Raw genomic sequence first — 20,987 nt, 5'->3', positions numbered from 1 at the left:
CTTACCACCTACCCTAATCCTTCACAGGCACCTTTTACAATCTTTCTCTCACATAACAAAAGCCACACTGTGCAGGGAAAGGCCAGAGCCCTGCTTCCACTGAGGGTTCAGTACAGCAAGTAGAAAGATACAAAGCATCCCTGAACCACGAAGGATAGAGTCCCAAAAGACAGGGCTTGACAAGCTGTAGAGGATGGAAAAACTTGCTAGAGAATGGTGGTAGGAGATTGGCCTGGTTGCCACAGCTCATAAAGCTGTTCCAGAGGCACGCTGTGGTACCCAAGGTAGCAATATACAGAAAACAAGGCTAACCATGGACACTAGTCGTCCTGCCTTTGCCAATCCTACTCTCTCTCAGAATAGATTTCTTTATTTCCTAAAACCTCCAACCCCTACCAGCCACCCTGGGTCTGGGCATTACTCCTTTTCTTCCTGGAGTGTCCCACCCTCAAATCTGTCCAGCCACTGAGCACTTAGAGAACCCAGGACCATCCTAGTAAAGTAGATAGAAACCCCGAAGCTAGAGTGTTATCATAGAGCCAGTGGGATCTCAAAGATGGGTCAACCAACAACCATCTGAGTTTAGCATAGACAAGGAGGGTTGCAAAACACGTTATGCACATGTCTGATCACAACTGGGCCTGAGTCAGAACCATCTGGATTCAGGTGGACCCAGGTAAGATCCAACAGAGCACAGGAGAAACCCAGCTAGACCAGGAGAGCCCAGATCAATTCAAGTGGACACAGGTGGTACAAGTTAGCCTTAGGCTCAAATGAACACAATGCACAGGTGAGAGTCCTACCTTGGAAGAAGCTCTTCACCCTGAGGTAGCTAACGCTGAGGCGCAGGACAGAAAGCTTGTCCAGCTTGGAGATGATGTCAGGTGAAAATGGCAGCAGACTGGCCAGGTGGTCCAGCTCTGTATTGAGGCGGTCCCGGTGCCGTTTGGAAGGATTTGATTTCTCAGCTCCCATGGTAAGCCTCCTGTGGGAAGAAAGCCTTGGTCATATAGGTTCCTACCAGGAACTACTGGTCCTACAGACAAGAAACCATTCTCTGTGGTGACCTCAATAGCTGCTGCCTAGACAGAGGTGCTTATAAGAATTAGAGATAACTCTTTGAAAAAAAAAACAACACACTAGTAAGCTCCAACCTGATATTTAAAGGAATGTGAGAAAAGTTTCAGGCAAGGATGAAGGTTGTGGCTACTGGCTGTGTGGCTCCAGTGCATTTCTCAGCTTCTCTGTGCCAGGTTTCCCAAGAAGGGAGGATACCTGGATAAGGCTGTCTGGGCAAGAATGTGCATGGGAAATATGCTTTTATCTGACTTCCTTCAAAGTCTCAAAATACCTAACCTGAACCTAATATACTATAGGAAAAATACAAGTTCCCTTTCTGACCCCGTGGTCAATGCAAACAGTTCTTGGTCCTTTTCATTCCCAGGACAATAAATTTCAGTTTGATTTGTAACTGAGAGGCCTGAGAGGCCTGAGAGTCCAAACTCCTAGAAGAGGACTCCAGGATTTGGCAAACAGCAAAGACAAGATCTCAAAGTCAAAGTCCCCAGAACCACAGCACATGGAGGGTCAAACAAGATCTTTGCCCACCATTCCACATAGCTCAGGAACACTGCTCATCCATAGATGAGAAGCCATAGTTTCATCTGGCTTCAAGTACATGCCTGGAGTGAGAGCCTTCAGCATCATCCCTTCACCTAACTTCTTAGGACTCCCTCTTCTAACCCTCTTAATTGCGGCACAAAATGACCCTTCCAGATTCTTTATTCCCAGCACCACCCACACTTAGCCTCTAAAAGAGACAGCAGCAGCCAGAGTGAATCCAGTGTTGGAAAGGACAGGAGAGCAAAACAACCCATTATTGGCAGAACTGCAGAAAGCATCCACCTGATTCAGCAGGCCAACTCTTTCTGGGGTCTCAGGGAATCTCAGTATTAGAGGAGTAGCCCAATGGCCCAAGTTCCCAGTTGTCTAATAGTCCCTGGCAGTAACAAGCTCAGGAGCTGTTTCTTTTTGAAATATGATGTACCTCACAATATAACCAGTTATTTAAACATGGATAACCTCCTTCATTTGCCAGTCATGGCATTGCACATCTCTTTCTGGTGTAGATTTTAATTATCCAAAGGGAAACTCCCCCATCGTGTGTGTTTTCTCCTAAAGTCCTTCCTTTGGTGTTGGAAACTGCTGGCTTGCTTTCTACCCAGGTGGACTGATTTGCTATGAGTATTTCGTCTGATTGTACAAGAACACAAATAATGGTGCACCCAACTGTCTTCACAAAACAGGATGCTTCCACAGGTCATTCACATGTAATGTGTGTGGTTGCTTCTTCATTCTTTTTTATGACTGCATAATATTCAGCTATATAGGTGGACCACATTTTATTGATATTTCACCAATTAACAATGCTGGTGGTTTTCCATGTATAATCGTAAATATAGATGCTCTGAGCATCCACTAGGAAGAGTTTGCTTGGACATGTATTTTAAGTGTAGACACCCAGGCCAGAATTACTTGATATGTATAATTCTGTACTTAATATTTTGAGGAATCCCAAAATCAGGCTGCAATATATATATTTGCACCATTTCACAGACTCACCAGGAGTATACAGGGCTACAATTTCTCCACATGCTTGTCTGTGCTTGTACAGTTCCATTTTTATTATAGCCAGTGGATATGAGGTAGTGTTTTCTTGTAGCTCTGATTTGTACTTCCCTGATTGTTTATCATGCTATGACTATCCTCTTGTGCTTGTTCATTTATATATCTTCTCTGAGAAATGACACTCCAGTCCTTGGATAATTTCTGATTAGTCAGCCTTTTGGTTTTGAGTTGTGAGAGTTCTTTGTATGTATATTAGGCCTTCATCTGATACATGATCTGTAAATGTTTTTCTTTTCTCTGTTGGTTGTCCTTATCTGTCTAGTTCTAGTCTTATTTTACATTGTCAGCCAAAACTGAAATAGACTGGCAAAGAAGGCCTAGCACAATCTCACAACCTGGCAAGGGCCCACTCTGCAAATGACAGACACCTGAGGAATCTACACAAAACAAAGGAGACACCTGATGGGCAGATAGGGGTAGGGTTACAGAGTGGAAGAGAACCATAGAGGTCTGAGTAGTGAGAGGGACACAGGAGAATTAGGGTGATCTGGAACATGTATAGGCACTTGGTCCATATAGGGTCCAAAGTAGTGTTTCTACCTGGTGATGGGTCCATATGGGGTTGCGTCCTCAGAGGTCAGGTCTGTCCTCTTTACCATAGTTCTGGGTCCATCCAAGGACATATTCAGCCTGAAGCTTGGGCCTTCCCAATCATGCTCTCCAACTCCAGTTTCTTCAGAGTCTGGGAAGTCCTCAGCTGAGCAGAGGCTCCCTAAGTCATAAGCCCAGCTTACTTTTAATCTCTATCTAGTTCTAAGGTAGAAGTATTCTTGCCTCCCTATGAAGGGTGGTGCCTGCACCAGCTCCAGCCCTGACTATCAGATCTTTCTATACAGAATACATAAAGGGTGCTCCCTATAGTAAGCCAGGTCCTTGCATTCTAAGCCTCTCTATCAGGCTCAAGGTGAGGCACTGCCCCGTGGAGTAGTTGTGCCAGGTCTACAGTACATTTGCTTTCCTCCTCTGACTCCCAGGACACACAGACACCTGTCACTGCTATCTATATTCTGCACTCTACTTCCAAATATCAGCTCTGTGGAGTATCAGCTCTGTGGAGTAGGTGGGCGAGAAAGGATAGATAATGGAAGGGAGGTCTAGAAAGCAAACAGACCTCTGGGCTTGTGATGGGTTCAAATCCAGGCCAGATTTGGAGGCAGGGTAGAATTCCCACTGACTCCTGGGAGAGAAACAGCAAGAAGTGAAGAGTAGTGGTTTGCCTAAGATGATCAGCAGCACATAAGCAAGAAACAATAGGTATGAAGCAATTAGTTAGCTTCACTGGACAGAGTCACAAAAGAGTTCTTAACACCAACAATACAGGATACTGCAGATTAATTTATCGAGAGGTATCCAGGACATTTGGACAAAACAAAAAAGCATTGCTGATAAAAATGCAATGCACACAAGTAAATGGAAAGGTATATCCTCTTTTTAGGTTGGAAAATACAATGTTGTTAAGAGGTAACTCTTCCCCAAACTGACCTACAGATTCAATGCTAACAGGGATTAGGAAATTAATTCTCAAGTTTCCATGAAAAGTAAAGGACCTAGAATAGTCAATTGTAAAGAATGCTCCAGAACTTCCTCCTGATTTTAAGCCTTCCATAAAGTTCCAATATTTAAGATGGATTTGTATTAGAGAAATCAGAAATATGAATCAGTGGAACAGAATAGAGAATCTACAAATAGACCCATCAATTAACTTAGATCAACATACTAAGGCAGCTCACGGGCTGCTCAGTCTACTGGATATCCATACAAACAGTAAATGCCAGCACTTATGTGACAGGGTACCTCAGGATGAATTCTAAATGAAACACAGATGCAAATGTAAAACCAAATATAAAACTTTACAAGAATCTTTCAGACTTTTAGGTAATCACAGGCCTCTTACAACACACACACACACACACACACACACAATTTTGAGGGAAAAAAGAAAATAAAAAGCAGAAAAAAAGAATCAGGGAGTTTAGTATTACAAGTATTTCAGCTTGCATGTTGTCATGAGATGAAGACACTGCCCCTGGTGAAGACTCATCTGTCTTCCATGAAAAGATCTGGTGCACTAAGCATGCTGCTGGTGATACCAGGCATTCACTCCTGGGAGAAAGTTGTGGATTCAGAGATACCCATAACTACTGGGAGACACCTAGGGTTATGAAGAAGATAATTTTGATAGCTGAACATTCACAAATTACTTGCCACATATAGCATAGCAGGTGACATGAACATCAGGCTGCCTGTGACATTTATCCATATCTTTATGTCTCCTGGAGACAGGTGAATAGGTCTTGACTGATGTGTGCTGCAGATCTACATTGTAGTTGGGGAACACAGAGCTTAGTGGACAGCAAAGGACTGAACTGACACCCTTGGGAGAGCACACTTCATATACTCAGACTGTGCAGCAGAGAAAGTGCAGGCTATGGCACAAACTTTGAGGTATGCAAGTATGTATACAACATGAGCACAGACAGAAGAAGAGACACACACTGCATGCACATCTCAGGAAGCATTCACAGACAATGCTAAAATCAGATGCTTGTTGAAAGGGGACAGAGTGTGGAGACATTCCCCTGAGTTGTGAGCCAGGAAAGCATTCTATCTTTTCAGAGCATTCAGAAATTAAATACTAGCTGGTCATGATGGTGTTTGTCTTTAATCTTAGCAGTTGAGAGGCAGAAACAGGCAGATCTCTGTGATTTTGAGGCTAGCCTTGTGTATATAGTGAATTCTAGGCCTTTCAGGGCTAAATAGTAAAACCCTGTCTCAAAAACAAATAAAATAAAATAAAATAAAATAAAATAAAATAAAATAAAATAAAATGTAAGTATTTGATGTCTCTAACATGGCCTCACTTTTTGAGTAAAAATATTATGAAGGCAAAAATTTCAGCTCTGATTCCTTCTCCACTGTCCATCAGATACCACTGTTTCAGCTGAGTGACAACATTATTTTCTGTTCTTATTTACATGATACATGCTATATAAACAAATCTAAATCTCTGTCATAGAGGAGCACATTTCTATGCTTACTCTCATGGGCTTTATGTCTTCTCCTCAGTGCACTCAGCTTCCCCACACCCTTCAGCACTCCTCCCTTATCAAAAACCTATATCCCAGCCTACCTCAAAGCCCCACTGTGTGGTGGCTCCAGTCTCCAAATATCCACCTTCAAAGCCCAGCCTGACACACTCAGGGCAACCTCAGCTTCTTGCCAGTCCTTGGGACCACAGGGTCATAAATCTACACAGAATCTTGTAGCCCTGGAGGCCAACAGGAGTAGCTCTGTCACATACAAAGAGAGCACACCTAGAAAGAGCTGCTAGTGGGTGCCCCATTCACATTCTGCTGCACTCCAGCCTCACATACAGCTGCACCATACACACAGCTGTATCACATACCCAGAACACCTATTCCAAACCAATCTTTCCCTCCCCCTCCCCTTTCTTACACACACACACACACACACACACACACACACACACAGACACACACACAGACACACACACAGACACACACACATACACTACAGTTCATGGCTGGTGATGCGCACATCAGATTCTATACCATGAGCTAGAAGCATCCTATGTGGCTTTCGTGGAAGCTGTAACTCAGCTGATTTCCTGGAAAATGTTCTAAACCCTGGTATTGCTGGAATCACCACACACTTCTCACTTTGACCACTCTGGGGTTTAAAGTTAAGCCCAAGATAAACAAAAAGACTACAGACAATTGTGTCCTTGAGAGACATGGGTCTGAGCCCTGGGTTCCCCCATCTCTATACCTTCAGAAACCCTTAGGTGAGAATAATGAGCCCAAAGAGCCTCTGTCATTTGGAGTGTAAGGACTAAACCCTGGAGCACTTTCCACAGACAGAATGACTCATTGTTGAAGGAAACAAAGGTTCCAAACATATTGGTGACATATCCCTCACCCAAATGAGATCTCCAGCAATTCCAGCCAGTGTTTTCTATCCTGGTTAGAAAAGCTGCCTAAAGTAAGTTTGCCTGCTAAAGAAAGCCAGTGACAAGTCACTCTTGCATGAGATCCAAAGGCCACTATGACCATGCCTTCCAGGAATGTTCTCCAAAGCCTGCCTTAGACTATGTTTGCCTGTAAAACTCCCTCTCCTCATAAAGGCACAAGATGTCCCTTATTCCCCAGGAATATCAGGATGATACTCTACCGCTTCTGAATGGGTTTCCTTCTCTTCCTACCGGCATATGTACACTCTCCTGATGGAATCATCATCTTTGATCCTAAAAGAGAAAGAATGCATTGAGTCAGTCACATGAAGAGACCCAACATGACATCACTACATGTGCCTACTATAGTAACCCCAAAGCAGGAAGGTCAGTCGAGATCCACTGGCCCGTGTGCAGGTCAGCCCTGCAAGTTGGAGTACTCACTACTATAGATAGTATACATAGAACTATAGGTAGTCCTACAATATAGAATGGGTGATGGTCTGTAAGAACCCCTCATAGTTTTACTCCAAACAGAATTGTTACATAGTTGGTGAAGCAGGGTGCATGCTACTGAGCCTCAAGAAGCTGCTGCAATCAGAGCCATACCACCTGTCCCTCCTGTACCCACAGGCCCATAGGGTTAACAGGTCCCTACTCTTTTGTGTATTACTTTTTTCTTAGTCCTATGTGCTGGACTTACACTACGGTCACTCATTCTCAGCCATCTACAGCCCAGCTAGCAGGGTCCTGTGGTGCTAGGCACATGCACATGCCTCCCACAGAAGTGCAGCCCAGGACCTGCACTTCAAATTTGACAGCTTCACATCCCCTCATAAAATATAAGTTCCCTCTTTCCTAACATAGAATCTTGATATTTCTAGTAGTGAAAGCATCTGAACGTTCACAGACTCCCTTAGATCTCTGTTTCATTCCCCAGTAGCACAAGAATGGAAATAGGTATCCTTGACTTGACCTCACTTATGTATTATCTGGAAGAGATGTCATTTCTGCTCCCCTGAAAATGGCTGTGAAAGTGTCAGAAGTATGGGATTGATCTCCTTTGAGGATACACAGAGGCAGGCAGAGAAAAAGAGAACTCAGAATAAATGATCTACAAAAACACTAATCACACATTCTGGAGTAGCATGCAAGGTGTAAGACAAAAGAATGTCACCAGGGACAAAGAAAAACTAACAACATTGCCAGTCTTCTAAGAAAACCTGGTGATCCGAAATGTAGACACACCCAACAACTAACACAGCTAAGAAAGTGGTTCCTCACAGGTACCGATAATCCACTCTCAGTGATCAATCAGTATAGCCCCAGCACAAACACACAATAGCTGACTCAGGGGAGCTACAAAACACCTTCAACAGCACCAGAGTACACGTCAGTTCTGTGCATATGGAACATCCCCAGGATAGACTTTACTATAGGACTTATGTAATCCCTAGTAAATGTAAAATGACAGAAGTCACACAAAGTATGTTCTCTGATATGGCGGAAATAAACTAGAAAGACATCTGGAAAACTCTCAAATGTCTGGAAAGTAAAAAAAAACATAATTGTAAAAATATTTATAAATGAGTGAAAATAAAAATACAAACGTATCAAACTTTGTGAGACAGAGTAGTAAGTACTAGTTTGGAAACAATATCAAAAAAAATAATAATCTAAGATTCTAACCGAAATAACTAGAATAGAAAATAAACCTAAGGTTGGGGATTTAGCTCAGTGGTAGAGCGCTTGCCTAGCAAGCGCAAAGCCCTGGGTTCAATCCTCAGCTCTGAAAAAAAAAAGATGTGAAAATAAACCTAAATCAAGCAGGATAGAAACAAGGAAGAAAAGGTATGAAGAAACTTAAAACATAAAAATGAAGAAAAGTCAATGAAAATAACAATTGATTTTTCAAAGATCTACAAAACTGATAAACCTTTATCCAGAATGATCAGAAATTTTAAAGATACAGACTAGCAGAATCCGAATGAGGGAGGACTTACCACAGATCCCACAGACATTAGGAAGGCCATAAGAGGATACTGCTATGAACTGAACTACATCTCCCAAAATTCATATGTTAAAGTTGCAACTCTCTGCATAGATATGGGACATGAATGAAGGTGACTAAGGAAGTGAGGCCATTTGGTAAATCCTGTAGTCCCACAGAGTTGTGCTCCTAGGAAGGAGCAAAAGTCATTGGGGTTCTTTCTCTCATCAGTTCATGAGGGTAAAAGGAAAACAAGGCTATCCACCAGCCAGGAAAACTCTCACCAGAAACAGAGTTGAAATAGCATCTTGGTCTTCAATGTCCATCTTCCAGAACTGTGGGGAAGGAAGATCTGCTCTTAATCTACCCAGTCTGTGATATTTCGCCATGGTTACCCAAGCACAGTAGGAAAAATATCAAATAATTTCCCCATAAATTCAACAACTTAAATTAAATGGAGCAGTTCCTTCAAGGACACAAACTATTAAAACTCACTCAAGAAAAATAAATAACATAGATAGTTCTATATCCTAACAGAGAAAACTCAAGCCCAAATAGCTTCCCTGATAGAGTCCACTAATTTAAAATATAAATAAAGTTAACTCCAAGGCTGGAGAGATGGCTCGGCGGTTAAGAGCACTGACTGCTCTTTCTGAGGTCATGAGTTCAATTCTCAGCAACCACATGGTGACTCACAACCATCTGTAATGGGATCTGATGCCCTCTTCTGGTGTGGCTGAAGACTGCAACAGTGTACTCACATATATAAAATAAATAAATTTTAAATTTTTTTAATTTATTTATTTTATATATTTATTTTATTTATTTTATATAAACAGACTAACTCCATTGCTTATGTGAGGAAAAACTAAACAATACTCATGTGTGAGTTCAGCCTTGTTCTGCTACCAAAGCAAAGACATTACAGAATAAGAAGATCTTAAGTCAGTACCCTTCATGAACATAGACACAGAAATCCTCAATTAAATATTCCACACAGAATCCAGCAAATACAAAATGCACCAGACCTCAATGGAATTTCTCCAAAGAATTCTGGATTTTTTTAAAAATTTTCAAGAATCAATCATTGCAATTCATTGCATTACTATTAATTAAAGAAAAATATGATCATTTTAATACCTACAAAAATCATCTGGCAAAACCCAAATCCATTTATAATCATTAAAATCCTCACTTAAAAGTATGGAGAGAAGGGGGATGTCATGACCTTGATGAAAAGCATCTCCAAAAAAAACTGAGTCCTAATGGTGAAAGACTGAGTCCTCCCCACAATCAGGAACAAGCATACATGTTGTGTTTCTTTACTCCTATCATACATCACATTGCAGATCAGCCAGAGAAACAAGGTTTAAAAAAAAGAGAAATAAACTTAGGAAGAACTCTGACTTTACATCTTTTTCTATATGGATGTTCCATATAGAAAAATCCACTTTTGAAGAACCTCCTATAATCTGGGCATGGTGACACATGCCTTTAACCCTAGCACTGAGGGAGCAGAGGAAGGCAGATCCCCGAGTTTAAAGCTAACCTGGTTTACATAGCAAGTTCTAGGCAAGTCAAGCTAATACAGTGAGACCCTGTCTCAAAAACAAGCAAACAATCTTCATATAATTAACCATTAAGTTAAGCAGAGTCAAAGAGTAAGAAGACAATATGCAAAAGTTAATCATAAACATATCCTGGCAATGAACCAATGGAACTTAATTATTCAAGCTATGACATTTAAAATAACTCCCAAGTAAAAATAAAATAGATATTTCTAAAGTCTTGACATGTGTAAGTGGACCCTTAAAGAATAGGAGAGTTTAAATGAATACGAGAAAAAGTTAACACAATGAAAACCATGAACTACGGATCTGAGAGGCTCAGTGAAATTCAAGCACAAAAAAAACATGAGGGAGATTACACTGAAGTACTTCATATCCAAGTTACTCATAATCAGTGACAAATATAATAAGTTTAATTTCCAAATACTACAGTATTTGGTACAGCAAAATATAATAAAGGACAGCAACAGATTCCTCATCATAGAAAATACAAGCAAAAACGATAGGGAAGCAACCCAGCTGAAGTACTTAAAAATGACATAACCTAAAATTTTACATATTGTAAAAGTGCCTTTCAAAAATCTTTTTTTTTAAATTCTTGAAATGCGGGGCTGGATAGGTGTTTTAGTGGGTAAGAAAGCTGATTTTTCAGAGGACCAAAGTTCAGTTCCCAATACTGTTGTCAGGAAGCTCACAACTACCTATAATTCCAGTTCCAGAGGATCCAGTGTCCTCTTCTGGCTTCTGCTGGCACACACACACACACACACACACACACACACACACACACACACACAAATACACATGTGTGTGAGCGTGTGTGAGCATGCACACACACACTGTTAAATCTAAATAAATAAAACAGTAGTTGACAATTTAAGCAACTATAATGATAGTATATTGTGAGATTTATGAGATGTGTGCACCAAAAAACCATCCATGAGATACTATCCATGAGATGGTATAGAAATACTAGGCAAAGTACTGGTTATCCACCTCCTCTTTTTAGGTTCCAAGTCACCTTTGCTTGCCTGCTCTGCATGAAGACATTGGGCCCTTGGAATACTTTGTTGTAGAGTGAGCATGATGTTACACCTGCCAGGAGAGGGCACCAGAGGACCCGGGAAGGGCAAAGAGTCCTTTTCAGGTTCTGGAACTAATTTTTCTCTTAGCTCTTAGCACTACAGAGGCTAGAAAACTCAACAACCTCCATTGCTCTCTGGAGGGTTAAATTCTATCTCCCAAAAGGCTTGAATCCCATCTCTGTGAAGGAAACATCCCTAGGCGCTCTCCCTATACTAGGATACTCTTCTGAGTTCCCTTGTTACCTTTATAGTTAGTCCAGTGTTACAGTCAATACTTAATATTAAACTTAATCGAATTCAAGTTGAAGATCATTTAAGTCAAACTAAGAAATGATTATATGTGCAAACACACATACACAGAGAGAGAGAGAGAGAGAGAGAGAGAGAGAGAGAGAGAGAGAGAGAGAGAACAAAGGATTCACTTCTATATAACTGTTCAGGAGGACAATGGAGTCTAGATGACTTGGTTGAAAGAATAGGACTCAAGTGAAACCATATCTGCTTGCATTGACAATTAACCATCTGTGCTGGTTCATGAGCTTGAAATTGTAAGAGGCTTGAAATTGTCCTTAATAGAAGGTGTAAAAAGGGCCACAGGAATGGCACAGTGGTTAGGAGTACATACAACTCTTGCAGAGGACCCAAGTTTGATCCCCAGCAACCACATCAGGTAAGTTACAAGCACCTGTAACTTCAGCTCCAGGGAATCTTATTTTTAAAAGGTACAGGAGCTGGGCTGGTCATGCACATCTGTAAACCCAGCACTTGAGAGACTAAGGTAGGAGGATCCTGAGATCAAGGCCAGTCTCAGCTATATAACAAAAACCCCACTTATAAATAAATAAACTGGACTTTTACATTTTAAGAAGAGAGGACATGTGGTACAAGAATAGTCATACTGTGGTCAGTTTCAACTATAGTTCCAAGTTTACCCAACGAGGAAGACGGTCTCTTCAACAACTGGTGTGGCAAGTGGATATCTACATGCTGAAGAGTGAGATTGGGTCTCTACCTCACACCACTTGGAAAAAAAATTACGCAGTATTCATTAAAGCCTTAACTGTAAGAGCTAAAGCTTCGACACTCTCAGAAACAAAAGGATTACAATGAACAAAAAATAATATAAGCCTTCATGTCCTTAAATGTGACTGTATCTTTAGTTTTAGCATCAAAAACATAAGTAACAAAATAAAAAAATAACAGCCAAATCAGATTTCACCAAAAATAAAACTTTTGTCTCAAAGTACACTAACTAGCCAGAAAGTAAAAGGAAGAACGAGAGAGATGTCTCTGCCGTTAAGGGCATTTGCTGTCCTTGCAGAGGACCTAGGTTTCATTTCCGGTCGTTTCTAGTCCTCACATCTTAGCTTACAATCGTTGATGGGCACCAGGCATGCGTGCGGTGCACATAAATAACTGCATGCTCATCCCCACAAAATGTAAAATAAAAACATTTTAACTTAAAAAGAAAGTAAAAGGACAATGCATAGAATTGCAGAAAACATTGGCAAGTCATATCACAGATGGGCCTAGAAACCACTCCAACTCAACCACAGAAAAAGCAGGGAGGGAAGGCAGCTTCAGGAGTGATGATGTCAGAGGAAAATCTTCAGGTTGAAGGGGAGAATACCTAAAGAAGTGGGGGTGTGGAAGCAGAAGGGTTTGGATGGATAGATAGATGAGTGGTGAGCAGTGGCTATGAGCTAGAGCAGGACCCCCAGAAAGGGATAAAGGTATGAAATGACGTTCAGAAGCCCCACCTTCCCAGGATGGCCTGTGAGATGCTGGCCTCAGTGTATGTTCAGCTACATCAATCAGTGGAATTCTCCAAGAAACCAGGTTGGGTAAGCAGTGGCTGGAGGCCAGGATGCAAGCCATCCCACTGGATCTGCAAAGGACTTTCAACTCAGACAGGAAACTTCCAAGCCACACCCAGGCCTGGCTCCAGAGAACAGGCCAGGGATGCTTCGTGACATCCTCAGAGGGCCACATACATACTACACCTACTGGATGAGCCTCCAGGTTAATAAAGTGAAGGAAAGGAGTTACCCCTACATCCTAGAAGAGCCCAAGGCCCAGCATCACCAGCCTCACCAATCTCATGGACAAATGAGTCTCAGGGCAGGAGCAGAAGTAAAAGTTAGGATAGGAATCAACCAAGGATGCATAGGAGTACAGAGACCACAGCAAGAGGCTGGTATGAACCATCTTTACTGTCCTACCTCATACAGCATGAACTGTAACAAGGGCTATGATCTGGGTGCAGCATGAGTCTGTCCGGCCTCATGAACAGACACTTGTTGATCATTGTAGTCTAGGTTATGTATCTCCAATCTCCATTGAAATGCGAGGAACAACCCTAAAATGCAGGTTCTTGCATAAAGCACCAAGAGTTGATAAATACTACTCTACACCCCTATATCAGGGAGAGCAACAAGTAACATGCTGGGACTCACAACCAGTCTCTTCAAGTCTTGAAACAACTGCTTTGAGTTTTGTCCTGCACCTCGGCCTCTGCCTATATCCCCAGCACTGTGTTAACATCACTGCAGCTAGATGGTCCATTTTACCAAATGCTGTGTGCCCTTCTCTATAGGATCAGACCAACTTCACACAAATGTCCCATGGGCCCAACTACATCTCCTTTTCATGCCCTAGAAGCAGATAGGGAACATCTCTTCAATGAAGACTGGTTGGGGAGAACCTCTGAACTGTTGCCCAGCACAGAGACTCTGGTAGCCAGAGTTGAGCCATGGGTCCATGAGAAACAGACACAAGTGATCTTCATAGAAAACCCTATGCTGACAGCAGAGCCTGACCTCTGTGGCCTGTGGACCTTCTACTCACTGAGACATGAGCTGACCAAATTTCTCAGGTGAAAGTAATAGCTGTTTGTTGTATATAACAGATAAGTAGAAAACAGAAACGGAAAGCAGTTCCTTGTGTGTTTGATAGCAATAATTCAGTCTTCTCTCTGGTCTTGCATTCATGGTAACCCTGAGGCCATGTTAAGTTACCAGGAAGGCAAAGTGGAAAGTACATACTAGTTCTGAACACAAATACTATCAGTCAGGCTCAGGAACAGTCAAATAGTCTATTACATTACCATCAGATGATTGGCAATAGACACCTCACAGGGCTGCTGCTTTAGCTCAATAGGTCTCTCAGTCTGGAATAATCAGCACTTGCCCATGCCCCTGCTCATGAAAAAAAAGACAGCCACCGCACACTGCATCAGAGTCTCATACCAAGGCAGGCCACTCCCCATGATGGGCAAAAGTGACCCAGGTTCTGAGGGCTAGATTGTCTCCTACTATGAGTTCCCTAACCAGACTAGAAGTAGAATTACACTGTCCAGTACCCCCAGGCTCTGGGTTATAACCCTAAGGTGCACACACAAGCTTCTTGTTGAGTTGAGCCTTTAAGTTTAGCTGGATACAGTCCTGAGGAGCCAAGCTACACCTCCCACCCCCGGACAGGGGTAGCCAAATTGAGAAAGATCCATGAACCCAAACTGTAGAAACGGCTGCAAAAATTAGAGTTTTTGGAGGGTGGGGGACCCTTGTGCCAGAACTGAGCAAAGCCTGAACCTCCTTCCAGGAAAAGCCCTAGGAGGGGAACCAGAGTTGTCTCCAATAGGAAGAGAGCTATTCAACTGGGATTGGGGAAGCAACACAGGGCCGAGGACTCCAGGGTTTGTACCATTAAGATTTCCAGCAACACCAGGGGTCCTGTCTCTTTCTAAAAGGAACCATATACCGTAATTTTCTGCTTCTCAAGATTGAAGAGGACAAATATTTCTGGTGCCACTAATTGGACAATTCCCGGAATGGTGGAAGTCCCTCCAAAGCATGAATCCCTTGTTACTGCCTTATGATCTCCACAAAGGGGCTTGCTGCTGCGCCACTTTCACTGGCTGTGCCTGTGGTGCCCCAGTCCTAGGGATAGCTAAAGTGGCCTGTGAGGATGGCCCTTGCCATCATCTGCAAAAAAACTTCTAAAAGACATTTGGTCCAAGACAAAAGGACTCCCCAGTGTGGGACAGGTATATGCTCATTTTCGAGACTGAAGGGGTTTGAGGACAGGACACCCAAGTCGGAGAAAACTGAGGTCCTCAAACTGTAGGATCTGACTGGCTTCCCTCAAAGGTCTGGTGCCAAGAGAGAAGCCCCTGGAGTGCCCATCACTTTCAGCAATTCTGGGCCCTCCAGACGCAAAAATGTGTGGCAGAAGGGGCCCCAGACCAAGCTGGACAATCAAAGAGTGGCTACAGCAGAGGCAAAGACCAGAGAGCACCGTGAAGTCCAAGAGTACTTACCCGGGGCAGGCGGGGCGCAGAAGATCGGGCGCGCCCGCTGAGGGAGCCGCGGAGGCCAGGAGCTGTCAGCTCTCTCATCTCTGGGACCTGGCCTCAGACTTGAGAAGGAAAGCCCCACCCCAGCACGCGAGCCGCCCTGCCCCGCCCGTAGCGGCAGACGCAAGGGAAAAGCGGCAGGGGGCGCACGCACATCCTTGTCCCTGCCTGCCACCGCGCCCTTTGAATATTTAGGGTCCCCGGGTCTGAGTGCCTGAATAGGGTGTCACCGCTTGCTCTTTGGGTATCCCGGTCTTTGTGCCTAAATGTGATTTTACCTGGGCCTTTGGAGGTCCCAGAGCAAGCCTCCAATTTGTGCACCAAATCCCACCTGGGCCTAAGGAAGTCCAGGGAGTCTCCTTCCTTTTGCAGAGCTGTGGGTTGGGACCCCTTGGCCCCTGGGGCCAGAGAATGAGATCAGAATAGGTAACCAAGACTTAGAGTGTTCCTCCTCTCCTGCTCAACAAAGTTGTTTGGAGAGTAAAAAAGATTAAAGATAAAGTATGTTTGTACTTTGCAAAGCATAAAATATTAGTTTGCTACTTTATGACACAGAATTTACCAAGAATGAGAAATATTAGGCACATTGGGGTCTTTGGGGGGACATTCTCATCTGAAGCTTCTCAGGACACCACATGGTGGATAGACTCAGCCCTAAGCATACCTGCTCTACTGTCCCACCTGGCACAGGCATCCTGATTCCTGCTAACAAGCACAAGGTACCTTTCCTGGGGTCTCTGAAGTTCTTGCAGGCAGTCTGCTCTCCATGTCCCACTCCTAACCCAGTCTCTCCCACCTTCCACCTAGGTACGCAGTCCTGATTTTTGACCCTGCCCATGTTTCAAGCTCCTGTGAAGCACCCTAATGTCACTGTCCATTGGCTAGGCTTCTTCCCAAGTACCCTTGCTTGCGTCCTATTCCTTGGGTTTGCACTGGCTGTTTGGTCAGAAGGCATTCTCTTCCCTAGAAGGGAACAAGGAACTAGCCCTGGGATCTCAGAATTAAAAGGTACCTTGCCTCTTCTGTACACAGCTCTGAAACTGAACAACTAGTTTGTGAGTTTTGCCAGCGAATCTGGAAACATAAGGGTAGGCTCTATTCTGTTCTCTATTCTGTAAACAACTCTGCCTGACAGACAACAGAGGCTCAGGAATAGTGGGTGAATAAATGTATTTATATTGAGTTTTTGCATCAAACAATGTGCACCTACACTGCCATGTTTTTTGGTTTTGTTTGTCTGGAGATAGAGTTTCTCGGTGTAACCCTGGCTTTCCTAGAACTCAGAAATCCACCTGCCTGTCCCCTGAGTGCTGGGATTAAAGGCATGTGCCACCACCACTACCATGATTTAAAAAAAAAAAATCATTAATTATATCTTGATTTTTTTTATGTAAACTATGCATAGAAAAACTTGGTCTGTTAGAACTGAGGTTATTGTAAACTTGTTTTTAATTTTCATAGTTTGTAATTCTTGTGTGTCTTTATTAACAGTCATGTAGTGCTCTTGGCAATCCAGAGAAAACAGAACTGCAGGTATAATGAGGTGGCGATTGTGTCTGAGAGGAGAGAGGCTCTGCTGTGCACAACCTGGCAATTGGGGAACTGGCATCTCTAGGTCCTTAAGAATTTGGGCTTTGCTGTCGCTTTCAGGATCTTTGGATCTTTCTAGAAAGAGCTTGCACTCCCTCCTCCACTCTGCCACTCAAGACAAATAAAAGTCCCACCACACTTACCTTGTCCCCTCAGAAACAACAGGAAGAGGACACTTTCACTATTGATTCCTGAACTGCAGGGCAGTGGAGGACTGCTCTACCTAGGCACTGCGAGAAACTTGGTCCTTGATACCTTCAGAAGTATAGGCCATCAATTTCAGTTGTTCCTTATCTTTTTCTCACAGTCTCAAGTCTCTGTAGAGATGACCCTTCTAGAGGAAATACCACCTTTAAAGCCTGAGGACTCAGCAGACAGAGCACCCCATGTTAGGAGCCCAAATTCTTAGGGTATTTCACACTAAGATGGCTCTGGCCTCCTCAGAAGTGTTTCCTGGACTAGCCTACACTTGTAACTTCCATTCATATTGCTTTTCAGGATCCCTGCATCCTCACAGGTATGATCACCTGCCCCTTACTACAATGGTCAAAATTCAAATCACACTCTCACCCCATAAGAGCATCTTCTCTCTGCATTGCAGAAAATACACTATTGAGAGCCTTCTGCTCCAGGACTCTTTGCTGCAATCTCCAGTCAGAACCACCATTTGGAATCAGATGCCATGCCACTGAGCTATTCCCACTCAAAATTTACCTATTGATTTATGGTCCCTTTCATTTGGACTACTTTTTGTCCCCTGGCTTTGCATGTGAGGGATTGAGTACTGCTGAGGGCTTGGGGAAATATAAAGAATCCCAGGTACTACAGCCAGCCCTAGGAACTCTGCTCTGGATGGGGCAGTTCCAGAGAGTTGCTGCCACACCACCCAGATTATGGCCACTGGAAGGTACCTAAGGCCAGATTCAGCTCCTAGACCTGACAGGCATCTGGAAGTGCAGAAAGATAAAACTGCTTTCTTTATAGCTGAGCTTCTTTGGATGTGACTTCAACTGTTCTGGCTTCTCCCATTCAAGTCGTTTGAACTGGTCAGAGAGGAGTGTGCTGTATATACCCTTTGTAAAAGTTTGGATGAAACTGGCCCTCATAGACTCATATATTTGAACACTTGGTCCACAGTTGGCAGAATGGTTTGGGAAGGATTAGGAGGTATGGCCTTGTCAAATAATGTGTGCCACTTGGGGTGGGCTTTGAGGTTTCAAAAACCCACACCATTACCAATTAGCTTTCTCTTTCTGCCTTTACCTTCTGCAAGATGTAAGCTCTCAGCTACTGCTCCGGTGCTATGCCTTGCCTGCCTGTTACCATGCTTTCTGCCATGATGATCACGGACTCGCCTTCTGAAAACTGTAGCCAGCCCCCAATTAAATGTTTTCATTTATAAAACATCTTGATCATGGTATCTCTTTACGGCATCAGAAAAGTAATGATTCCTCTAAAACAAGGTCAGAACCCTGCATAGATGTGGGTTGCTCTCTTCCCAGCAGGTACCTAGTGTCAAGCTTCTCCATGTAACTGTCTTCTCCAATGTTTTTGTCTGAAGGATGGAAAAAAAAAAAAAAAAAAAAAAAGTCTGGGTATTGCATAGAAAGCCTCTGGGAAGCTCCTGCTACCCTGTGGCAGTCTCTCCTAACCAACTCATCTGCATCACAAAAGGCCTCCAGCTAGGTGCGTACTATGGAGGCCTATGTGGCCTCCCACTCCCCAGACATACTTCCTGTCATTGCAGTTCTCTGGGGTTCTGGGGTTGCAACCAGGGAAGTACAGACAAGAGGCCTCCCAGAGAAGGTTATAGAAATTATCTGAGAGACAAAGCAGTATAAAATGCTCCACTGGCTAGGACTAAAATGGCTAGGACAAAATGTAGCTAAACTCTTAAGACTGTGGTTGTCCAGCACCGCAGTATATACAACCTAAACTCCATGCACGAATCCAGGCACCCCCTAGTCCTTTCTCTCTCTCTGTCTCTCTGTCTCTGTCTCTCTCTGTCTCTCTCTCTGTCTCTCTCTCTCTCTGTCTCTCTCTCTCTCTCTGTCTCTCTCTCTCTCTCTGACACACACACACACACACACACACACACACCCTCCCCTCAATGGGCATTATCTCCATGACAAGCACAGGAAATTGACTTTTTAAATTTCCTATACCTGAGTTCAACAGGAACAGAAACTACTAAAAAGCTTAAGGTCTGCGATGCCCAGGGGGAATTAAAAGAGCCCCTCAGTCCATCTGGTGAAAGGGGTCAAGTGAGTCAGAAACACATCCTGTCCCAATAACTCTGCTCTGAGAACCCCTAAACCTCTATAGAGCTCAACTAGATCTGGGGGACGAGCTATGTGGCTACTTCTGGCAACCCTATCCATTTGCCCTAATCTTAAGATTCATTCCTGTGAGCTGAATCCAAGCCATGGGCTGCAGCCCTGTCCCTATATACTAGTGTTATAATCCAGGTGAAGAAGGAGGACTCCATACCTGAGTGATAGATACCACATCTTGCTCATCTACATAACAGATACCAGATGAGAGACAGGCCCTTATTCAGGAGTAGTTTTCTGGTATAGCAAAGATGTCAATCACGCCTCTACTCCAGTATGGCCTGACACCCCATGCCAACATGACTTCTAATAACTACTTATTCTAGCATGCTTTTGACATGGCTTCCACCCTGACCACTGGCATTACCTGGCTCTTGGGGCTTCTACCTTCTTCTTGTTTTCTTAGAATGCTATTTCCAAGGCTGAATGCTCCCCCTTCACAAACTTTTTCTGTCTTTACTGCTTTTAGTGTAAAAGCTCCCCTAACAGAAGCCTTATGGGACTTATGCTTTTTCCCAGGGCAGAACTTTATGTACTTCAGCCCAAAGCTGACGACTGTATATTGTAGGCACAGCACAGTGGAGGGAAAGCCAGAGACTGAAGGAGCCTGTTGGAAGTACAGACAAGAATGCTGGTTTTCTGTGATTTGTTTCCTTTCACAGGCACTGCAGATTAAGCACTGACCCTTTGCTTATTTTTCTGAGTCACTCTTTATCCTCTCACATCTCACAGCTCTCCAAGTGCTTCTCAGTGAGTCTCCATGATCCACCATGGACAGTGTCTTAGCCTCATCCCATCGGAGGGAGCATTTCCCTTCGATGCTCACCCTGATTCTTAGCTATCTAACCTCTCCAGCTGCTCTGTTATCTGAATCATAGGGTTTTCTTTCTTTTTTTTTTTTTTTTTCTGGTTTTCTCAAATGAATTTTTCTGGTGTATACCCTCTAGAAGTTACCTAGGTAAAGAAGTAAAAGGAAAGTCTATGGTTCATCTGACCACCTGCTGGCAAGGACAGGGCCTAGGGTAGAAGACAATTCCTTTGCATAGACCTTAGAATAGATGTGGTTCCAATGCTGGGACTAAATCTTGGTCTCCTGTGACCTCTTGGAAGCCTTGGGAGTTTTCCAACCCTGAGGCTTGAAGTACCCTAGTGTGAGAATTTTCTATAAGCTGCGCTGGGCAGTCTGTTGGCTCATCTAAACCCGTCTCTCATTGAGTTCTAGGAGAAAAATACCATTTTTTAAGCCATTCCCCTCAGATATTTTTCTACATCTACAGCTACTTTCTATTCTGTGATTCTAGAGATGATTCTGTTTCAAGGATGACTATCTTTGTCCACCTCTCTGAGATAACAATTATAGATTAAATGGGCTTTAAGGTGTCTTTTCAGTTCCCAAATTACCTCTTCTA

At 43.3% G+C, this 20,987-nt stretch overlaps 1 protein-coding gene across 1 annotated transcript in view; it reads right to left on the bottom strand.

The window, feature by feature from the left end:
- The window catches only part of Ahrr (aryl hydrocarbon receptor repressor), a 76,882-nt gene extending 61,188 nt beyond the window's left edge, over window positions 1-15,694 (bottom strand). Inside the window, exons 1-3 of the mRNA XM_034523281.2 lie at window positions 15,620-15,694; window positions 6,880-6,952; window positions 804-985 (exon numbers count right to left, since the gene is read on the bottom strand). Of these exons, the coding sequence (XP_034379172.1) occupies window positions 804-985; window positions 6,880-6,944 (247 nt within the window). The 5' untranslated portion in view covers window positions 6,945-6,952; window positions 15,620-15,694. The remainder of the gene's footprint in view (window positions 1-803; window positions 986-6,879; window positions 6,953-15,619) is intronic.
- Window positions 15,695-20,987: the final 5,293 nt, after the last annotated feature.

Source organism: Arvicanthis niloticus, chromosome 19, assembly GCF_011762505.2.
Source record: "Arvicanthis niloticus isolate mArvNil1 chromosome 19, mArvNil1.pat.X, whole genome shotgun sequence".
In the NCBI taxonomy this organism is placed as follows: Eukaryota; Metazoa; Chordata; class Mammalia; order Rodentia; family Muridae; genus Arvicanthis; species Arvicanthis niloticus.
Note: the sequence above shows the minus strand (reverse complement) of the source record. Positions and strands in the feature narration are given on the sequence as shown.